This window comes from Oncorhynchus clarkii, chromosome 6 (assembly GCF_045791955.1).
Source record: "Oncorhynchus clarkii lewisi isolate Uvic-CL-2024 chromosome 6, UVic_Ocla_1.0, whole genome shotgun sequence".
Lineage (NCBI taxonomy): Eukaryota > Metazoa > Chordata > Actinopteri > Salmoniformes > Salmonidae > Oncorhynchus > Oncorhynchus clarkii.
The window spans coordinates 31,161,435-31,180,198 of NC_092152.1; the positions used below are offsets into that span (position 1 = coordinate 31,161,435).

The 18,764-nt window shown below is 42.4% G+C and overlaps 2 protein-coding genes across 2 annotated transcripts in view; both read right to left on the bottom strand.

The window, feature by feature from the left end:
- Positions 1-2,936, bottom strand: part of LOC139412351 (dynein axonemal heavy chain 10) — a 58,333-nt gene extending 55,397 nt beyond the window's left edge. The window contains exons 1-2 of the mRNA XM_071159173.1: positions 2,711-2,936; positions 1,355-1,444 (exon numbers count right to left, since the gene is read on the bottom strand). Of these exons, the coding sequence (XP_071015274.1) occupies positions 1,355-1,444; positions 2,711-2,936 (316 nt within the window). The remainder of the gene's footprint in view (positions 1-1,354; positions 1,445-2,710) is intronic.
- Positions 2,937-3,190: 254 nt separating this feature from the next.
- Positions 3,191-18,764, bottom strand: part of LOC139410966 (V-type proton ATPase 116 kDa subunit a 2-like) — a 37,749-nt gene continuing 22,175 nt past the window's right edge. The window contains exons 3-20 of the mRNA XM_071156707.1: positions 17,773-17,870; positions 17,436-17,573; positions 16,995-17,092; positions 15,149-15,275; positions 14,874-14,956; positions 14,623-14,716; positions 9,196-9,408; positions 8,089-8,239; positions 7,708-7,847; positions 7,276-7,436; positions 6,908-6,998; positions 6,530-6,648; positions 6,225-6,435; positions 5,854-5,976; positions 5,553-5,672; positions 5,333-5,450; positions 4,960-5,131; positions 3,191-4,826 (exon numbers count right to left, since the gene is read on the bottom strand). Coding sequence (XP_071012808.1) covers positions 4,724-4,826; positions 4,960-5,131; positions 5,333-5,450; positions 5,553-5,672; positions 5,854-5,976; positions 6,225-6,435; positions 6,530-6,648; positions 6,908-6,998; positions 7,276-7,436; positions 7,708-7,847; positions 8,089-8,239; positions 9,196-9,408; positions 14,623-14,716; positions 14,874-14,956; positions 15,149-15,275; positions 16,995-17,092; positions 17,436-17,573; positions 17,773-17,870 — 2,360 coding nt within the window. The 3' untranslated portion in view covers positions 3,191-4,723. The remainder of the gene's footprint in view (positions 4,827-4,959; positions 5,132-5,332; positions 5,451-5,552; positions 5,673-5,853; positions 5,977-6,224; positions 6,436-6,529; positions 6,649-6,907; positions 6,999-7,275; positions 7,437-7,707; positions 7,848-8,088; positions 8,240-9,195; positions 9,409-14,622; positions 14,717-14,873; positions 14,957-15,148; positions 15,276-16,994; positions 17,093-17,435; positions 17,574-17,772; positions 17,871-18,764) is intronic.

An 18,764-nucleotide genomic window follows, 5' to 3' on the forward strand; every position in this document is an offset into this window, starting at 1 on the left:
TTTTGAATTTTACCCCTTTTTCTCCCCAATTTTGTAGTATCCAATTGTTGTAGTAGCTACTATCTTGTCTCATCGCTACAACTCCCGTACGGGCTCGGGAGAGACGAAGGTTGAAAGTCATGCGTCCTCCGATACACAACCAACCAAGCCGCTGCTTCTTTAACACAGCGCACATCCAACCCGGAAGCCAGCCGCACCAATGCGCCGGAGGAAACACCGTGCACCTGGCCACCTTGGCTAGCGTACACTGCGCCCAGCCCGCCACAGGAGTCGCTGGTGCGCGATGAGACAAGGACACCCCTACCGACCAAGCCCTCCCTAACCCGGGCGACGCTAGGCCAATTGTGCGTCGCCCCACGGACCTCCCGGTCGCGGCCGGTTACGACAGAGCCTGGGCGCGAACCCAGGACTCTGATGGCACAGCTGGCGCTGCAGTACAGCGCCCTTAATGTATTGAGATAAACTTTTGTTATTGACCAAATACTTATTTTTCACCATAATTTGCAAATAAATTCATTAAAAATCCTACAATGTGATTTTCTGTGTGTGTGTATATATATATATATCTTTGAGTTTAATTCGGGAGAGGGTAACCCGTTAAACAACTTTTTCCGTGGTGTCCCAAATTCCCAATTAGTTAATTATTACATGATTAATTTAATCGGGTAACAATTAAACATAGTTGATTCGATAATTAACAGTCATCACATTAATGATAGTCACGTCACGACACTAGTGAGTGTTGCAACCGAGGACAAACGATTTTTACGTGCTACAAGCTTCAGCACTCGCCGGTGTTCACAGCTGAGTTGTTGTTGCTCCTAGACTTTCCACTTCATAATAACAGTACTTACAGTTGACCGGGGCAGCTCTGGCAGGGCAGAAACTTGACGAACTGACTTGTTGGAAAGGTGGTATGACAGTGCCATGTTGAAAGTCACTGAGCTGTCATTCTACTGCCAATGTTTGTCTATGGAGATTTCATGGATTTTTGATCGATTTTATACACCTTGTGTCTAAAATAGTCTAATCCACTAATTTGAAGGAGTGTCCACATACTTTTGTATATATAGTGTATTTGACACACGTCGACATACATAAACTACCGTACCACCAGAGACGGCCATGAAACATATCAAACTCCAGCCCAGGAACCACTCCCAACACCCACTGTGGCCCAGGAACCTGTCCCAACAGCCACTGTCGCTAAGCAAGAGACCAGGCCTTACTGGAAGTGTGGGATGAATAAGACTAACCAGGTGAGAACCAGAGAGGCACTGATTCAGCCCCCAGCTGTAAGACTGGCTCAGGACACACCCAGGAAATGCTCCCACCTTTGGTTCAGGAAACTGACCATCCAGGTGGAAATCATCCCTGTGCTGGTCCAGGAACGTCTGGAGCAGGAAACTCTGGACCAGGAACCTCTGGCCCATGAACCTCTGGCCTGGGTGGAAGCCTTCTTGAGGTTGCCTACTGAAGGCCTGCCTTCTTGAATTTGATTTTTTATTAGGATCCCCATTATCTAATGCTATGATGTCGAAAGAACGCTGGTTTGAATCCTCGATCCGACAAGGTGGAAAAATATCATACTAAGTGAAGTGTCTCGGATTTACATACAGAATAATACAAAATGCTCTGAGACCAGGTTGCAGCCCGAGCTGTGAGTTTATCATTGGGAAGGCTCTCGCATTCCTCTCAAATTCCATTCCCAACTCAATGTTAAATTACTTTACATCAATCTATTTGCAACGATTGCGTTGGTCTAGTAAATGTAATTTGCCTGATGATGCGTGACTGGAGGAGTTTCATACAAGCTCATTTTTGTCCACGTTCCCTCTCCTCGCCACCTCGCCTAGATTACCTTTGACCTTTTCAAAAAGAAAGCGTGAGAGGATGCAGGAGTTGAACAAATCCAATTGAGAAAAGGCCACAGTGTGATGAGGAGTGAGTTATTATGCTGCTTTCAAGACAACTGGGAACCGGGGAAAAAACAAGGTCAAATCATGATGTCAGTGATCTTCAGGTAGGGAAGTCGAAGATGTCTGCGTTTTCGAACTTGGAATTCCTAGTTGGATGACCATTCAAAACAATTTTTCCTAGTCACAGCTTGTTTTTTTCAGAGTTCCCAGTTGTCTTGAACCATATAGATAGCTAAATAGAATAGAATAGATAGACAGATGACTCATCTTTGTATCTGTGCCATTATAGCTCTATGACAGCATGGGCAGCACCATTGGGGCAATCTCTATTTTGAAGTCGTCAATTTTCTTCTTCAGGATTGGCTGATCCCTCCCGATGACCCGGTTGGACATGACTCCAACAGGGTCCCCAAGAGGGATAAGCCAATGAAGTTGGAAGACCCACCCAGTTGCCTACATTAAAATGGTGGAAGACCTCAATGGTGCTGCCCATGCTAATACAGCCTTTTGGCCACTAGAAACCTCCACCATTCTCTGTCTTGAACGCACTGAAGTCAGAGATTTCCGAGTTCCCAGTTGTTTTGAACCCAGCAAAGGATGATTTCAGAGTTTCTGATTGATATTTTATTTCAGAATGTATTAAAATGAGTTATTCTTGAAATCCCAGCTGTTGTCTTGAACCCACTGAAGTCGCACTTAACGCGATTTCCGAGTTCTTCAGAGTTTCAAGTTTAAAGTGGTCTTGAACGCGACATTGACAACATACGTGTGGCTACTCGTCACTTACGTACCAATCGGAATTTCAACTTCAATCTCTTCCTCGTTGACTCCTTTGAAAAACAGCAGCGTCGATGCTGACTCTTCCTCGGTGACTTCATTCAGAAATCGGATTATTTTCTGCTCTTCTTCTCCATCTCCGCGGCTCAGCAATTCCTCGAAACAACCTGGCTCCGGCAAATAAAAACAGGAATATACCCGGTTTCGGATCCACTCCACCCGCGGGTCGTCGAGGGACATTGTATCCCTCAATTAAGTTACAACAAAGTACTAATGTTAGCTTTTAGCTAGCTAACTTCGAATGTTGTCGTTTGTTGATGTAGCTAGCTACTTGCAACCAATTGACAGCCTCATGTCACTATGGCAACTGGTCAACTTTCTGTTTCTGTGAGCCATGCGCCCCCTTTGGCGCCCTCCAGTCGCAACATTTGATAGTCTCGCGCGGCGCTTGGGCACTGGTGTCTGGCGCAAAAGTAACGCCACTGACATTAACATTTTCAGTCAAATTCAACTTTATTCAGTCAGCTTTATTCACCTGTTACACTGAAAACATGTTCACCATTATCTGATATAAAATAATTCAGCAAAGCCAAAACAGAGGAATGTATGCATACCACTAATATAAGTATGGAGTTAATGATGCGAATAAATCAAATGTTTACATTCTTTAAAATAAATATGATTAAAATAGACTACATTAGAATAGGTACAAACATTTACAGCAAGCCCTTCAACAAACCACACATATTGTGTAATCAAGGATTAGACGTTAGAGCCATTGCTAATCAGACTTCACATCTAAGAATTAGTGGTCATCATAGTTATAGAAAAGTATTTTCTAACCACTATTTTTACATTACCTAGACATATTCTCAATTGCAGACTCCTTGAGGCCACGCTCCTCGCCTCCTCAAAACCCATTGGATGAGAAAGCCAGAGGTCATTCCCCTCTGAACTTCTCCTCCAATGGGTTTTGAGGATGCGAGGAGTATGCAATTGAGATTCTCCCCTCATCTCAACTTCACAGCAGCATTTCCCATAGAATCCTGCTTTAGAGGCATCTTTAAGCATCACTAAGATACAGCACATTACTGTTTGATAACACAGCAAGTGAGTTTACAATGAAATGGTGCAAGCTCCCCATTCAAACAATTAGCTCCTCTTCAGAGAGTTTAATACCATCATTAGGACATTTAACCAATATCAACAAAAAAAAAATGAAATAAAAAATTATAACTCTTTCTTATTTTTCCATCTTGAAGGTACAATTACCCAACAGCATAAACTACATCCTCCTGCTATGGTGCTACAGGATGGGAATATAGTAAAAAGCTTTGGAGAGAATTGATCTCTGCACTGGTCCAGTGCCTGCTTTTCCTGCCTTATTCATAATCAGCGATTGTTGGTGTCATTAAATGATGTCTTGAGCTATACTTTTCATTTCCATCCATGGAATGGGCAGTTTAAGGAGTAGTCTTCCACAAAGCGATGGAGGCATAGGAAACACATCTTAATTTAATATAATTTTGTCAGCATTCAGCACAACACGGTATGCAAACTTTCAAGAGTGATGCACCACTTTTTGTAAGCCTGTCGTAGTCATTCAAATGTTAATTTCTCATTCAAACTTTATCACTCTATAAAATAAAATGTAAAATCATCCAAAAATACTTTTCATTTACAAACATGACTGAAGGAGGCTTTTCCTTGCAAAGTTTTGGTAACCCAGAATTTCATTCAATTGAAAATAGAGCATGATACACTGAGATTTGGTTGTACTTACGTAAGGCAATCAGTCAGTGCAACAAATAGTAGAAAAAAACAACTATGAAATTGGACTGTATGTCGATGAGGCTCATTAGAAGCCCGGGTACCAATATGTTTGTGCCATCATGCCACTCCTTGTCATTTAGGAGTGGCATGATGGCACAAACCGACTAGTACCTAGGCTAGCTATATAGCACTGGATCCTGCTGGCACATTGTGGCAGTTTGCCTCTGGGAGGGCAGAAGCATTGTTTGTCCCATTCACAGCAAGCCATCATGCTCAAAGCTAGAGGGCAGGAGGGAGAAGGCAAAGGGAACAAACTTGATTCCAGTCCCAGTGTAGAACTTATTTTGGAACTCCACCCTATTGAGAGAGAACAGAGTTCACTGAATATAGAGTAAGCATTAATAAAAGCATTATAAAGGCATGATGTGTTGAATTTTTACACATATTTCCTGTCCTTCACTCAATTCTGCAAGTATAGAGAGTAACTAACCAGTGCAGCCTGAGAGCATGGAGGAAGGCAGACAGTCCCTCCATAACCAGGAGGATAGACACAGTGAGCACAGCAAATATCCCAAACACTGGCACCAGAAACATGATGCCCAGGCTGGTGTCCATCCGCAGGCCCAACCGCATCACCATGGACCACAGCACCTCCGACAGCTCTGGGGGAGCAGGGACAAACAAACACCGTCACATCTCTGATTGATTCATTTGATTTAATAATTTAAAAGAAGGTTGCTCCAGTCAGAGAACATTACATACATAAATAATGATCCTCTCTCAATATAAAATGCAATTTAAATGTTTATCCTTCAAAGGTTAATACAAATAATAAACATTTGATGTGGTGTGTTGATACTCACGGGCATGTGCCAGACTCAGAGCCCAGAGGCGCAGGTAGGAGGCTGTGTTGGAGATGCAGCCCAGGCAGTACTCTATGGTGTGAATAGACTGGTGCAGGAACATGTCCCCAAAGTCAAACTGTAAAACACAACAAGGACCTGTTACTTTCGGGACCCATAGTGTACTGATGCCTGAATGAGAGGCTAGTGGGGGGTGGTGACTGTGCTGTCATCAGCTAACCTCCTCTTTCTGCTGCTCTCTGCTGGTGGAGAGGTCACTGGGGACACTGCCCTCCTCCATGTCATTTGCCCTCATCAAAGAGAGCTCCTCCTCGCTGTGCCGCCGCACACGCTCATAACCCTGTTGACACACACCACACACACTCTGCATGTTAAAACCGGAGCGCACTCCTATAAACAGACTACACACACACACCACCATAGACTATGTTACAACCAGAACACAGACTCATATATGGACACACTACCCACACATGCTTATGACTCGTAGCTCAGCTAGAGCTACAAACTCAAATTCTCACCCTGTACATTCCAATGCGGTTGGCTCCTCCGTTGTGTAGCCAGTAGAGGTAGACTGGTTTCCCCAGCAGTAAGACAGGCACCGATAGTAGAGCAATGACCACCAGGAACACCTGCAGCCCAACCTACAGTAGGAGAGGGAAAGAACAGACAGGTCTGTTACAGTCTCACTGAAGTAGCTTCAGAGCGGGTTGTGCTTGTATACATGTCTTCACTGAGCGAGTGGTCCTTCACAAGTAAGGGTTTTAGTGAGAAGTCCCAGTTCTATATGCATATTCAGCGAGTGTGTCCCAAATAGCACACTATTCCCTATAGTGCATATAGGGAATAGGATGTCATTTTGGAGACAACCACTGTGTGAACACACATGTACCTGTCCTGGGAAGAGGGGTGGCACCCCGCCCCCCTGCATGAGGAACATGTTGATGAAGTGGATGAGGATGCTGGGGGCCATCTGGGAGTCGCGTGCAGAGAAGGCCAGCCACTTGTAGATGATCATGAAGACCAGGTAGCCAAACAGGCACAGCAGGAACAGCAGCTCCGGGAGGAGTACCAAGTACAGGTTGAACTTTTTCCTAAAATGCCTACACAGATAGACACAGACAACAGAGCTATAAAGTGCTTTCATAGACACACAGAAGGCTGCAAAGTGTGGGGGGAGTGTGTGCTGTAACTCACAGGTGGTTGAAGATACCTAGGATGACCCCGAAGCTCATGTGACTGATACCAACGATCACAGACATCTTCATCTTGTAGGAGTTCAGAAAGGTCAGACGATTTGACGCCAAGTTCCAAATCTACACATTGGAAGAAACAAGGAAAATAACCACATCAGGTTGAGGTATGGACAGACTACATCACAGTCAGACTGATGCGATTGTTAACAAAACATTGAAATGACAATGAGTAATGATCCATGACTTACTTTATTGGACCTGGTTGGTGAAAGGCAAATGTGTACGGTTAAGAAGAGACAGGGAATAACTTATGTGTGTAGCAAACATAGAGACAAGACAAAGAAGTTTGTGACCATGAATCATAAAGCCATGTACTTACCGGGTCAATGCCCAAAGGGTAGGGTCCATTGAAAACCCCAGGGACATTGGGATCAAGGGTCAGAAAGGCATTGGTGCGGAGTGTGGAATCCCTTTTAAAGAAAATACAAAAGTGAACAATTAAAAGAACAAGCTATCAGGTGATGTAATCTTTAATGTTGCATACATCTTTGCAATTGTTATACTTAATTTGACTTGTAATTAATATATAATTGAAAAACCAGTATGGCCAATCAGTGATAGGACATCAAAAACCAAAACATATTGGCATTGAGTTGTGATCATGTGGACTTTCACCCTGACCTAATCATCTCTGTAATCTCAGGAACAGATCTTACAGTACAGAACATATTACAGTACAGTACTTACCAAGTCCAATTTCCAGATTTAAACATGGCATTGACGCTCCAGCCCGAGCCAAAGATGTTAAGAGACTTGGAGAAGCAGTCGTTGTAGATGAGTCCGGTATAGACCGAGAACAAGCCCATCATAAGGATGATGTAACGGCCCTCGAAGAATGTGTTCCAGATCTGAGCATACAAATACACCATTGTCAACATAGGGGGAAACATCCAGCTAACCACAACATTTACTGTTTGCTTATTACTCATTTAGGTTATTTAGACCAGAAACAATTTCCCCACACAACCGGGTAGCATCCCAAACGGCACCCTATTCCCTATGTAGTGCACTACTTTTGGCCAAATCCCCATGGCCTCTGGTCAAAACTAGTGCACTACATAGGGAATAGGGTGGCATTTGGGACGTACACACTGACAGCCTCTCCTCTGCCCCTTTCACCTCGTTCCTGGTGCGTTTCAGTTTGCGATTGTCCTCATACAGCACCATCCAGAGAGCAAACAGAGCCATGATCACACCATGGCCCAGGTCTCCAAACATCACAGCAAACAGGAAGGGGAAGGTGATGATTGTGTAAGGAGCTGTTAGACACAACAGACAATACATCATAATTACTCCATATACACATTCAACTATCAATAAAGTGTAAAACTTTATTGTCCATCCTTGTTAGGAGTGAACATGTGTCTGTGGCTACAGGCATGTGGCTCATAGAAATAGCAAACAAACAGAAAACATAAAAGCAGTAGGCCTAATGATAGCATGTGATTTAATCCTAAATGTAGTAATCAGCGGTCATTGGCTAGCGAGGGTGTACTGTACCTGGGTTAACCTCTCTATAGTTGCCCACTCCATAGGCCTCCACTATGTTCTGGAAGCCTGATGTGAACTTGTTGGTCCTTATTAGGGTTGGTGGAGTGTCATTGCTGGGAATACGGTTGACAAAAGAAGGCACCGTGGCTCCACTTTTCCTCTGTAAAGGTAAGACAATAATGTCAAGACAGTGGCTTTTCAGACTGGGATTATTGCAATGTTAGCCTTATTAAGGTTGAATGGAGATTGAGTGATGGCAACCCAATTATTTGAGACATCATTTGTTTTCTCCAAATGGAGACAGAATCCTAACATCAAACAGTTAGTTCAAATATTTTAGACCATTCAAGACTGTTCAAATACATTGACCATTTAAGCCTCGTATTTAGAAGAATCCTTTAAGCCTTTTAAAAGGACTGGCAGAACCTTTGCATGGACTGCTGTCATTGAACTGAATGTGACCTTATGTTATGTACGTCGTTAGCCAGTGTAATGTAATAATGGACAGAATCCCTGGTAGCCCTCAATTGGGGCCCAACAGGACCCACGACTAGACTAGTTTAATAAATTAAACCAGAGCCATGTATTTAGAGTTGGGCAATTGAGGTTTCTGCATTATTATGCATTTACATGACACTACAACATTCTATGGCAGCCATGTTAGCGCCTCATTAACATTACAGTACATGGACAATAATGTCTAGAATAAGCATTATGAAGCATTTACATGACACTTCAAAATTCTATGGCAGCCATGTTATCGCGTATAAACATTACATGGAATATTAAAATAATGCTATGTAACTGAATGTCTAGAATTATAACAATATTCACAATTCAAAAAGTTGGCCCAACTCTCTAAATAGCTGGATCTGTCTTAAATGATCAGAGGTGGTCAAGACGAGAACAATTTCCATTTTTCTACCACAACCAAAACCCCATTATTAAAGCAGGTCATGCTGACTGGGTGTGTGACTGTTGGTTTAGCCAAATACTGAACAAAGTGTAGTTAGAAGGTGGGGTCACAAACAATGACAATACAATCCAAAACAATAAAATAGTTAAGCCCAACGATGACATTACACAGGGAGCCATTGTAACAGGGAGCTGACTCACCGAGCCTTCCTCTAATGCCCTCCGCAGGATGGGCAGATCGTTGACAGGGCACCACACCTCGGCTATCAGACACTTGTTGGTGACGTCAAAGCTACACAGGTTGAGGATGTGGTAGATGGCCTTCATCTTCTTAACCTGGATGACCCAGGTGTAGACGGACTCAGAGGCCTTGTTCAAGACTTGTCTCAGGTAGTCCTCTGTCCTGTGGAGTACCTGGTGGAAGCCGGGGGTTGAGGTGGGGGGGTATTAGTATGACATTTTAACAAATGGAAGGGATTTCACATTCATTCAGAAAATCAAAAGGGTGTGTAGAATTGACTTAGGCTCGTTGAGCGCAGCCTCCACTGAGTGCAAGGGCCCATAGCTTGTTTGGGTATTGAAGCAAAGGTATTTTTGTCACGAGACACAGTTGGGTAAATGATGAATGAATGTCTAAGAATGTTGTGTGAGGGCTAGAGAAAATGCAATGAACATGCCAGGGAGGGAATTTGAGTGTGTGTGCTTTAAGTTCTGGAATGTGCGTGTGTTCGCATGAGGGAGGAAGGGAGGAGGGAGAGTCAGCCTTCAGTTGAGACCTCATGGAGATCACGTGCTGGGACCAGAGGTTAATTTAGTTCTTTTTTTCTTCAGAGGTAGAACTTCCAAAACGATTGATCTGAACAGTCTTCCAGACTGCAAGGCACAAGCAGAGTCAAGTGACCCCAGAGTGGTCACGCTCTGGCGCCTGAGTGAGAGCACTCTCCCTCTCGCTCCTAAACCTCTACCCCTCACACTCCATTCTGCTTCTTTCCAAGAAGTTATAATCTTCGCCGTAGCCGGAAGCACAAGGCCCATTCTTTAAGGGATACTGTTTTAATGTCACCACTGGCCTGCATCTTTGTAGTGACTGTATATCTCGGTAGATGGGTAAAACTTTTAAAAAAGCAGACATTGAATATTGCTTTGAGCATGGTGAGATTTTGTGTCACTAGCCTACACACAATACCCCATAATGTCAAAGTGGAATTATGTTTTTAGAAAGGTATACAAATTATTAAAAAATTAAAAGCTGAGTCAGGAAGTATTCAACCGCTTTGTTATGGCAAGCCTAAATAAGTTCAAGAGTAGAAATTTGCTCAACAAGTCACATAATAAGTTGCATGAACTCACTCTGTGTTTAATTATAGTGTTTAACATGATTTCTGAATGACTACCTCATCTCTGTACCCCACACATACAATTATCTGTAAGGTCCCTTAGTCAAGCAGTGAATTTCAAACACAGATTCAACCACAAAGACCGATGAGGTTTTCCAATGCCTCGCAAAGAAGGGTACCTATTGGTAGATGGGTAAATATATATTTTTTTAAAGCAGACATTGCATATCCCTTTGAGCATGGTAATGTTATTTATTACACTTTGGATGGTGTATCAATATAAAGATACATGCACCCTTCCTAAATCAGCTGCTGGAGAGAAAGGAAACCGCTCAGGGATTTCACCATGGGGCCAATGGTGACATTAAAACAGTTACAGAGTTTAATGGCTGTGATAGCAGAAAACTGAGGCTGGATCAGGCAAAGATCAACAACCAATTTGACAGATTTCTAAGAATTTTGAATAATGGGAAGAATAATGGGCAAATATCATACAATCAAAGTGTGAAAAGCTCTCAGAGACTTATGCAGGAAGACTTACAGCTGTAATCGATGCCAAAGGTGATCCTAACATGTATTAACTCAAGGGTGTGAATACTTACAGTACCATTCAAAAGTTTAGACACACCTAGTCATTCAAGGGTTTTTCTTTATTTTTACTATTTTCTACATTGTAGAATGATAGTGAAGAAATCAAAACTATGAAATAACACATATGGAATCATGTAGTAACCAAAAGAGTGTTAAACAAATAAAAATATATTTTATATTTGAGATTCTTCAAATAGCCACCCTTTTGCCTTGACAACTTTGCATACTCTTGGCACTCTCTCAACCACATTCATTAGGAATGCTTTTCCAACAGTATTGGAGGAGTTCCCACATATGCTGAGCACTTGTTGGCTGCTTTTCCTTCACACGGCGGTCCAACTCATTCCAAACCATCTCAATTGGGTTGAGGTCGGTTGATTGTGGAGGCCAGGTCATCTGATGCAGCACTCCATCACTCTCCTTCTTGGTCAAATAGCCCTTACACAGCCTGGAGGTGTGTTTTGGGTCATTGTCCTGTTGAAAAACAAATGATAGTCCCACTAAGCGCAAACCAGATGGGATTGCGTATCGTTGCAGAATGATGTGGTAGCCAATCTGGTTAATTGTGCCTTGAATTCTAAATAAATCACTGACAGTGTCACCCGCAAAGCACCCCCACACCATCACACCTCCTCCTCCTCCATGCTTCACAGTGGAAACCACACATGCAGAAATCATTAGTTCACCTATTCTGCGTCTCACAAAGACACGGCGGTTGGAACCAAAAATCTCAATTTTGGTCTCATCAGACCAATGTCCATTGCTCGTGTTTCTTGAACCAAGCAAGTGTCGTCTTCTTATTGTTGTCCTTTAGTAGTGGTTTCTTTGCAGTATTTCGACCATGAAGGCCTGATTCACGCAGTCTCCTCTGAACAGTTGATGTTGAGATGTGTCTGTTACTTGAACTCAAAGGCATTTCTTTTGGCTGCAATCTGAGGTGCAGTTAACTCCAATGAACTTATCCTCTACAGCAGAGATAACTCTGGGTCTTCCTTTCCTGTGGCGGTACTCATGAGAGCCAGTTTCATCATAGCAACTGCCAGTTTCATTTGTTTTTTGCGGATTGACTGACCTTCATGTCTTAAAGTAATTTCTCTTTGCTTATTTGCGGCTGTTCTTGCCATAATATGGACTTTGTCTTTCACTAAATTGGGCTATCTTCTAAATACCACCCCTACACTGTCACAATACAACTGATTGGCTCAAACGCATTAGGAAGGAAATCATTTCCACAAATTAACAAGGCAAACCTGTTAATTAAAATGCATTCCAGGTGACTACCTCATGAAGCTGGTTGAGAGAATGCCAAGAATGTGCAAAGCTGTCAACATGACAAAGGGTGGCTACTTTGAAGCGTCTCAAATATAAAATATATTTTGATTTGTTTAACACTTTTTAGGTTACTACATGATTCCATGTGTTAGTTTTGATGTCTTATTCTACAATGTAGAAAATAATGTAGAAAATAGTAAAAATAAAGAAAAACCCTGGAATGAGTAGGTGTGTCCAAACTTTTGACTGGTACTGTATGTAGACGAGATATTTCTGTATTTCATTTTCAATAAATTTACAACAAATCTAAAAAACATGTTTTTACTTTGTCATTATTGGGTAGTGTGTATAGATGGGTGAGGGTAACAAATCCATTTAATCCATTTTGAATTCAGGCTGTAATAAAATGTGGAAGAAGTCAAGGGGTATACAGTTGAAGTCCGAAGTTTACATACACCTTAGCCAAATACATTTAAACTCAGCTTTTCACAATTCCTGACAATTAATCCTAGTAAAAGTTCCCTGTCTTAGGTTAGTTAGGATCACCACTTTATTTTAAGAATGTGAAATGTCAGAATAATAGGAGAGAGAACTATTTATTTCAGCTTTTATTTCCATCACATTCCCAGTGGGTCAGAAGTTTACATACACTCAATTAGTATTTGTTAGCATTGCCTTTAAATTGTTTAACTTGGGTCAAACGTTTTGGGTAGTCTTCCACAAGCTTCCCACAATAAGTTGGGTGAATTTTGGCTCATTCCTACAGACAGAGCTGGTGAAACTGAGTCAGGTTTGTAGGCCTCCTTGCTCGCACACGCTTTTTCAGTTCTGCCCACAGATTTTCTATAGGATTGAGATCAGGGCTTTGTGAATATCTTGACTTTGTTGTCTTTAAGCCATTTTGCCACAACTTTGTAAGTATGCTTGGGGTCATTGTCCATTTGGAAGACCCATTTGCGGCCAATCTTTAACTGATGTCTTGAGATGTTGCGTCAATATATCCGCGTAATTTTCCTGCCTCATGATGCTATCTATTTTGTGAAGTGCACCAGTCAGTCCTGCAGCAAAGTACCCCACAACATGATGCTGCCACCCCCGTGCTTCAAGGTTGGGATGGTGTTCTTCGGCTTGCAAGCCTCCCCCTTCTTCCTCCAAACATAACGATGGTCATTATGACCAAACAGTTCTATTTTTGTTTCATCAGACCAGACGACATTTCTCCAAAAAGTAAGATCTTTGTCCCCATGTGCAGTTGCAAACCGTAGTCTGGCATTTTTATGGCGGTTTTAGAGCAGTGGCTTATTCCTTGCTGAGCGGCCTTTAAGGTTATGTCGATATAGGACTCGTTTTACTGTGGATATAGATACTTTTGCCCCTGTTTCCTCAAGCATCTTCACAAGGTCCTTTGATGTTGTTCTGGGATTGATTTGCACTTTTCACACCAAAGTACGTTCATCTCTAGGAGACAGAACTCCTTCCTGAGCATTATGACAGCTGCGTGGTCCCATGGTGTTTATTCTTGCGTACTATTGTTTGTACAGATGAACGTGGTACCTTCAGGCGTTTGGAAATTGCTCCAAAGGATGAACCAGACTTGCTGAGGTCTACAATTTATTTTCTGAGGTCTTAGCTGATTTCTTTTGATTTTCCTATGTCAAGCAAAGAGGCACTGAGTTTGAAGGTAGGCATTGAAATACATCCACAGGTACACCTCCAATTGATTCAAATTATGTCAATTAGCCTATCAGAAGCTTCTAAAGCCCTGATATCATTTTCTGGAATTTTCCAAGCTGTTGAAATGCACAGTCAACATAGTGTATGTAAACTTCTGACCCACTGGAATTGTGATACAGTGAATTATAAGTTAAATAATCTGTCTGTAAACAATTGTTGGAAAAATTACTTGCGTCATGCACAATGTAGATGTCCTAACCGACTTGCCAAGACTATAGTTTGTTTACAATAAATTTGTGGAGTGGTTGAAAAAACGAGTTTTAATGACTCCAACCTAAGTGTATGTAAACATCCGACGTCAACTGTAGGTTAAGAAATGTTGTGAAATAGCAGTTACAAATAGAAATCAAACTGGAAGGACATCAGAAATAGAGGAAGGACCAAAAACAGGACTAAAAAAAGAGGACTAAAATACTTTCTGAAGGCACTGTATTTCAACAGCTAAATTCAGCAGGAAGAACACCGTAATCTGTTGATAGCTTATATTTTAAGTAGCCAGTGACGTTAGGGAGAGATCTCTGGAGTTAACCGTTTCTGGTTAAAGAATACATGGGTGTAATAATAAAAAGAAAACATCTGTATTTTTAACTGTACAAATTTGAGTCAAAAAGTTATTTTCATTACTTAAAGACAAAACAAACTAAAAAAACATCACCCACTATGTAGTTGCTCACAAGGATTTTAGAGAGCTTACAGTGTGCAGGTCCTGGATGCGAGTCCTGAGTCCCTCCACAACATCATTCCTCTCCTCATTGCTGTTGGGGTATGGATACACGTGACAGTGGTAGCTGAGGGGCAAAAAGACAAGCTCCATGATGTTATCACATAGGTTAAAGCTACAGTCTTCAGAGCTTGTTGGGGGCAAGATAACAGGCCTAATGGTTTGACAGGGAATCACCTCAGGCTGAAAGTGTAACAGGTCAGTTGGAGAGGTGTTTTAATTACCAGTCACAGATCTTCTTGACTTTCTGTCCGATCTGCTCGCCCCAGTAGGAGATGAGGAAAACCACACTCTTAGTTGGCTCACCCTGCAATAACCAGAGAACAGGAAGCGGATTAGAATATAGACATGGTAAGGCTGAGGTGAGATGTTTTACCTCTCACAGGCCCAACAGGGATGCTGTTAAATGTAGCTATGTGGTAAGCAGTACCTTATTATTTTATCTCACACTCAACCATTTAGAAAAGGGCTAAGAATCTCTCTCAGGCAGTTGACCCACCGTGTCAGGGTCCTCCAAGTACTCGTCAATCTCAGAGTAGCTAAGGATGGTGTAGCCCTTACACACTCTCCACAGCATGCGCTCAAAGGCCTCTATTTTCCTTCTCTGAATCAGCCCTGATATAAACCTGCAGGAGTGAGGGTGAGATAAACAGGGTATTACAGTAAACAGGCACAAATACCCAAGTGTGTACAAATATACAGTGCCTTGCGAAAGTATTCTGCCCCCTTGAACTTTGCGACCTTTTGCCACATTTCAGGCTTCAAACATAAAGATATAAAACTGTATTTTTTTGTGAAGAATCAACAACAAGTGGGACACAATCATGAAGTGGAACGACATTTATTGGATATTTCAAACTTTTTTAACAAATCAAAAACGGAAAAATTGGGCGTGCAAAATTATTCAGCCCCCTTAAGTTAATACTTTGTAGCGCCACCTTTTGCTGCGATTACAGCTGTAAGTCGCTTGGGGTATGTCTCTATCAGTTTTGCACATCGAGAGACTGACATTTTAACCCATTCCGTCTTGCAAAACAGCTCGAGCTCAGTGAGGTTGGATGGAGAGCATTTGTGAACAGCAGTTTTCAGTTCTTTCCACAGATTCTCGATTGGATTCAGGTCTGGACTTTGACTTGGCCATTCTAACACCTGGATTTGTTTATTTTTGAACCATTCCATTGTAGATTTTGCTTTATGTTTTGGATCATTGTCTTGTTGGAAGACAAATCTCCGTCCCAGTCTCAGGTCTTTTGCAGACTCCATCAGGTTTTCTTCCAGAATGGTCCTGTATTTGGCTCCATCCATCTCCCCATCAAGTTTAACCATCTTCCCTGTCCCTGCTGAAGAAAAGCAGGCCCAAACCATGATGCTGCCACCACCATGTTTGACAGTGGGGATGGTGTGTTCAGCTGTGTTGCTTTTACGCCAAACATAACGTTTTGCATTGTTGCCAAAAAGTTCAATTTTGGTTTCATCTGACCAGAGCACCTTCTTCCACATGTTTGGTGTGTCTCCCAGGTGGCTTGTGGCAAACTTTAAACAACACTTTTTATGGATATCTTTAAGAAATGGCTTTCTTCTTGCCACTCTTCCATAAAGGCCAGATTTGTGCAATATACGACTGATTGTTGTCCTATGGACAGAGTCTCCCACCTCTGCTGTAGATCTCTGCAGTTCATCCAGAGTCATCATGGGCCTCTTTGCTGCATCTCTGATCAGTCTTCTCCTTGTATGAGCTGAAAGTTTAGAGGGACGGCCAGGTCTTGGTAGATTTGCAGTGGTCTGATACTCCTTCCATTTCAATATTATCGCTTGCACAGTGCTCCTTGGGATGTTTAAAGCTTGGGAAATCTTTTTGTATCCAAATCCGGCTTTAAACTTCTTCACAACAGTATCTCGGACCTGCCTGGTGTGTTCCTTGTTCTTCATGATGCTCTCTGCGCTTTTAACGGACCTCTGAGACTATCACAGTGCAGGTGCATTTATACGGAGACTTGATTACACACAGGTGGATTGTATTTATCATCATTAGTCATTTAGGTCAACATTGGATCATTCAGAGATCCTCACTGAGCTTCTGGAGAGAGTTTGCTGCACTGAAAGTAAAGGGTCTGAATAATTTTGCACGCCCAATTTTTCAGTTTTTGATTTGTTAAAAAGGTTTGAAATATCCAATAAATGTCGTTCCACTTCATGATTGTGTCCCACTTGTTGTTGATTCTTCACAAAAAAATACAGTTTTATATCTTTATGTTTGAAGCCTGAAATGTGGTAAAAGGTCGCAAAGTTCAAGGGGGCCGAATACTTTCGCAAGGCACTGTATATGACTGCTGATAGCCCTTTACCCTAGTTTGGCCCCTAGTCGCTGCATGCTGCTGTAGTCCATCATGGAATCCTTTTCTAGGAAGGGAAACTCCTCATACTGGACCTGCGGGGGCTCACACTGTGAAACATAACCTCAGTGTGAGGACACACACAAAACACATACACACCCATAACACATTGTTAGAAAAAGGGCAAGAATTTCCCCATGCATGAATGAATAAAAGACAAGCAGCAAGATTTTGGCTAGCCCCAGATGTATCCCCAAAACATCCTCTATAAAGAAAGAAAAGAGAAAAGAAAGCCTCAATGTTATGTGCAAAGCCAAATCATGTGACCCTAAAATTTGCTCAGTCTCTTCATGAAGCAAATCAAAGCCAATGCAAGTGCACTTAAGTCAAACTGAGGGGCAAAGTGTTGTACAGTGGTGGGATCCTGCTTTGTGGAGAAGCTGTTGGACCTACCTCTGCGCTGCGGTGCACAAAGTTGCGTGTGATGCGCAGCATGTGTGTATACTCTGTCAGCTCCAGGAGGTTCTTCTGTAGCTTCTCCTTATTCCTGGTCACCTCGCTCAGCTCCACCTCCAACCTCTGCAACTGCTCCTGGAGACAGCCATACATACAGAGAGTCAATAGCAATGGCAATGGCAATACGGGCGGTGTCCCAAATGGCACCATATGTTCCCTATATATAGTGCACTACTTAGGGAACATATGGTGCCATTTGGGACGAAGTCAATACTTAATTCTTATGATAAAATGATTTATTTAACGTTCTAGAGAGACAGTTGGGTGCGCTAACCATTATAACTAGGACATGTTTGGGCAGGGGTGCAACCGGGTTCACTTCTCCCTCTGGAAGTGGGATGTCTGCCCTCTTGATTTCTCTTAAAAGGTACCCTGTCAAAGATGCAATGAAGTCTTAGTACACAACACACAGAGTCACTGCATTTCAAACAATCCATTTGTTTCAAATAATACATGTATATCAATAAGCTTAATCTGTTGTAATTTACACTGTGTTTTTCATCAAGCCCACACTAGGCCCAGGGCTAAGAGTCTCTTTAGCCCTGGGGCTAAGAGATTTTAGCCCAGGGCTAAGCGAGTGTTCACACTTGCACATTCTATAGTGGACTAGCACCAACCTTAGCCCAGGGCTAGCTGGCCCTGCTCCGCAGCAGGGTTAGCGCCAACTTTTCAGGGGTTAGCCCCAGAAACACAGTGCCAAAATATCCAGTGTTTTACGGGGTCAAGAACAACACGTAAAATATTCACTGTCAAATTGTATTTTTTATGGAGAACATTTTCTCCTCTCCTCAGTTCCTGACCGCATGTGCTGCCCTAGAAATAGAATGAATGGAACGTGCGTACTCATTCAAGTCAATGATGGCATAATGGGTGGACTGGCGGCCATTGAGAGTATACCCATAGGAGCAAAGCAGGAAGTAAAAGCAGGAAGTAAAAACAGGAAGTAAAAGCAGGAAGTAAAAGCAGGAAGTAAAAGCAGGAGGAATACACATCAATATGGCTCGTCACTAGTTAACACAGTCACAAAGTCATAATTATGTCTAAACCCGGCTGGAGATTATGAATATGAAGTTGAACATTTTTAGAAATGTCCCTTTAAAAAGGTAGACTCAGCGATATGACGCAGATGCAGAAAGTAAACTGCATAGTGGGTCAATTTCTTGAACAACAGAGCTTTGAAGCGAAAACCTCCACTTCTCTGCTGTTTTGGTGCCCTGGCTACCACGCTGTAACAGTGTGAAGCTACGCAGACACTGTGTGTGACTG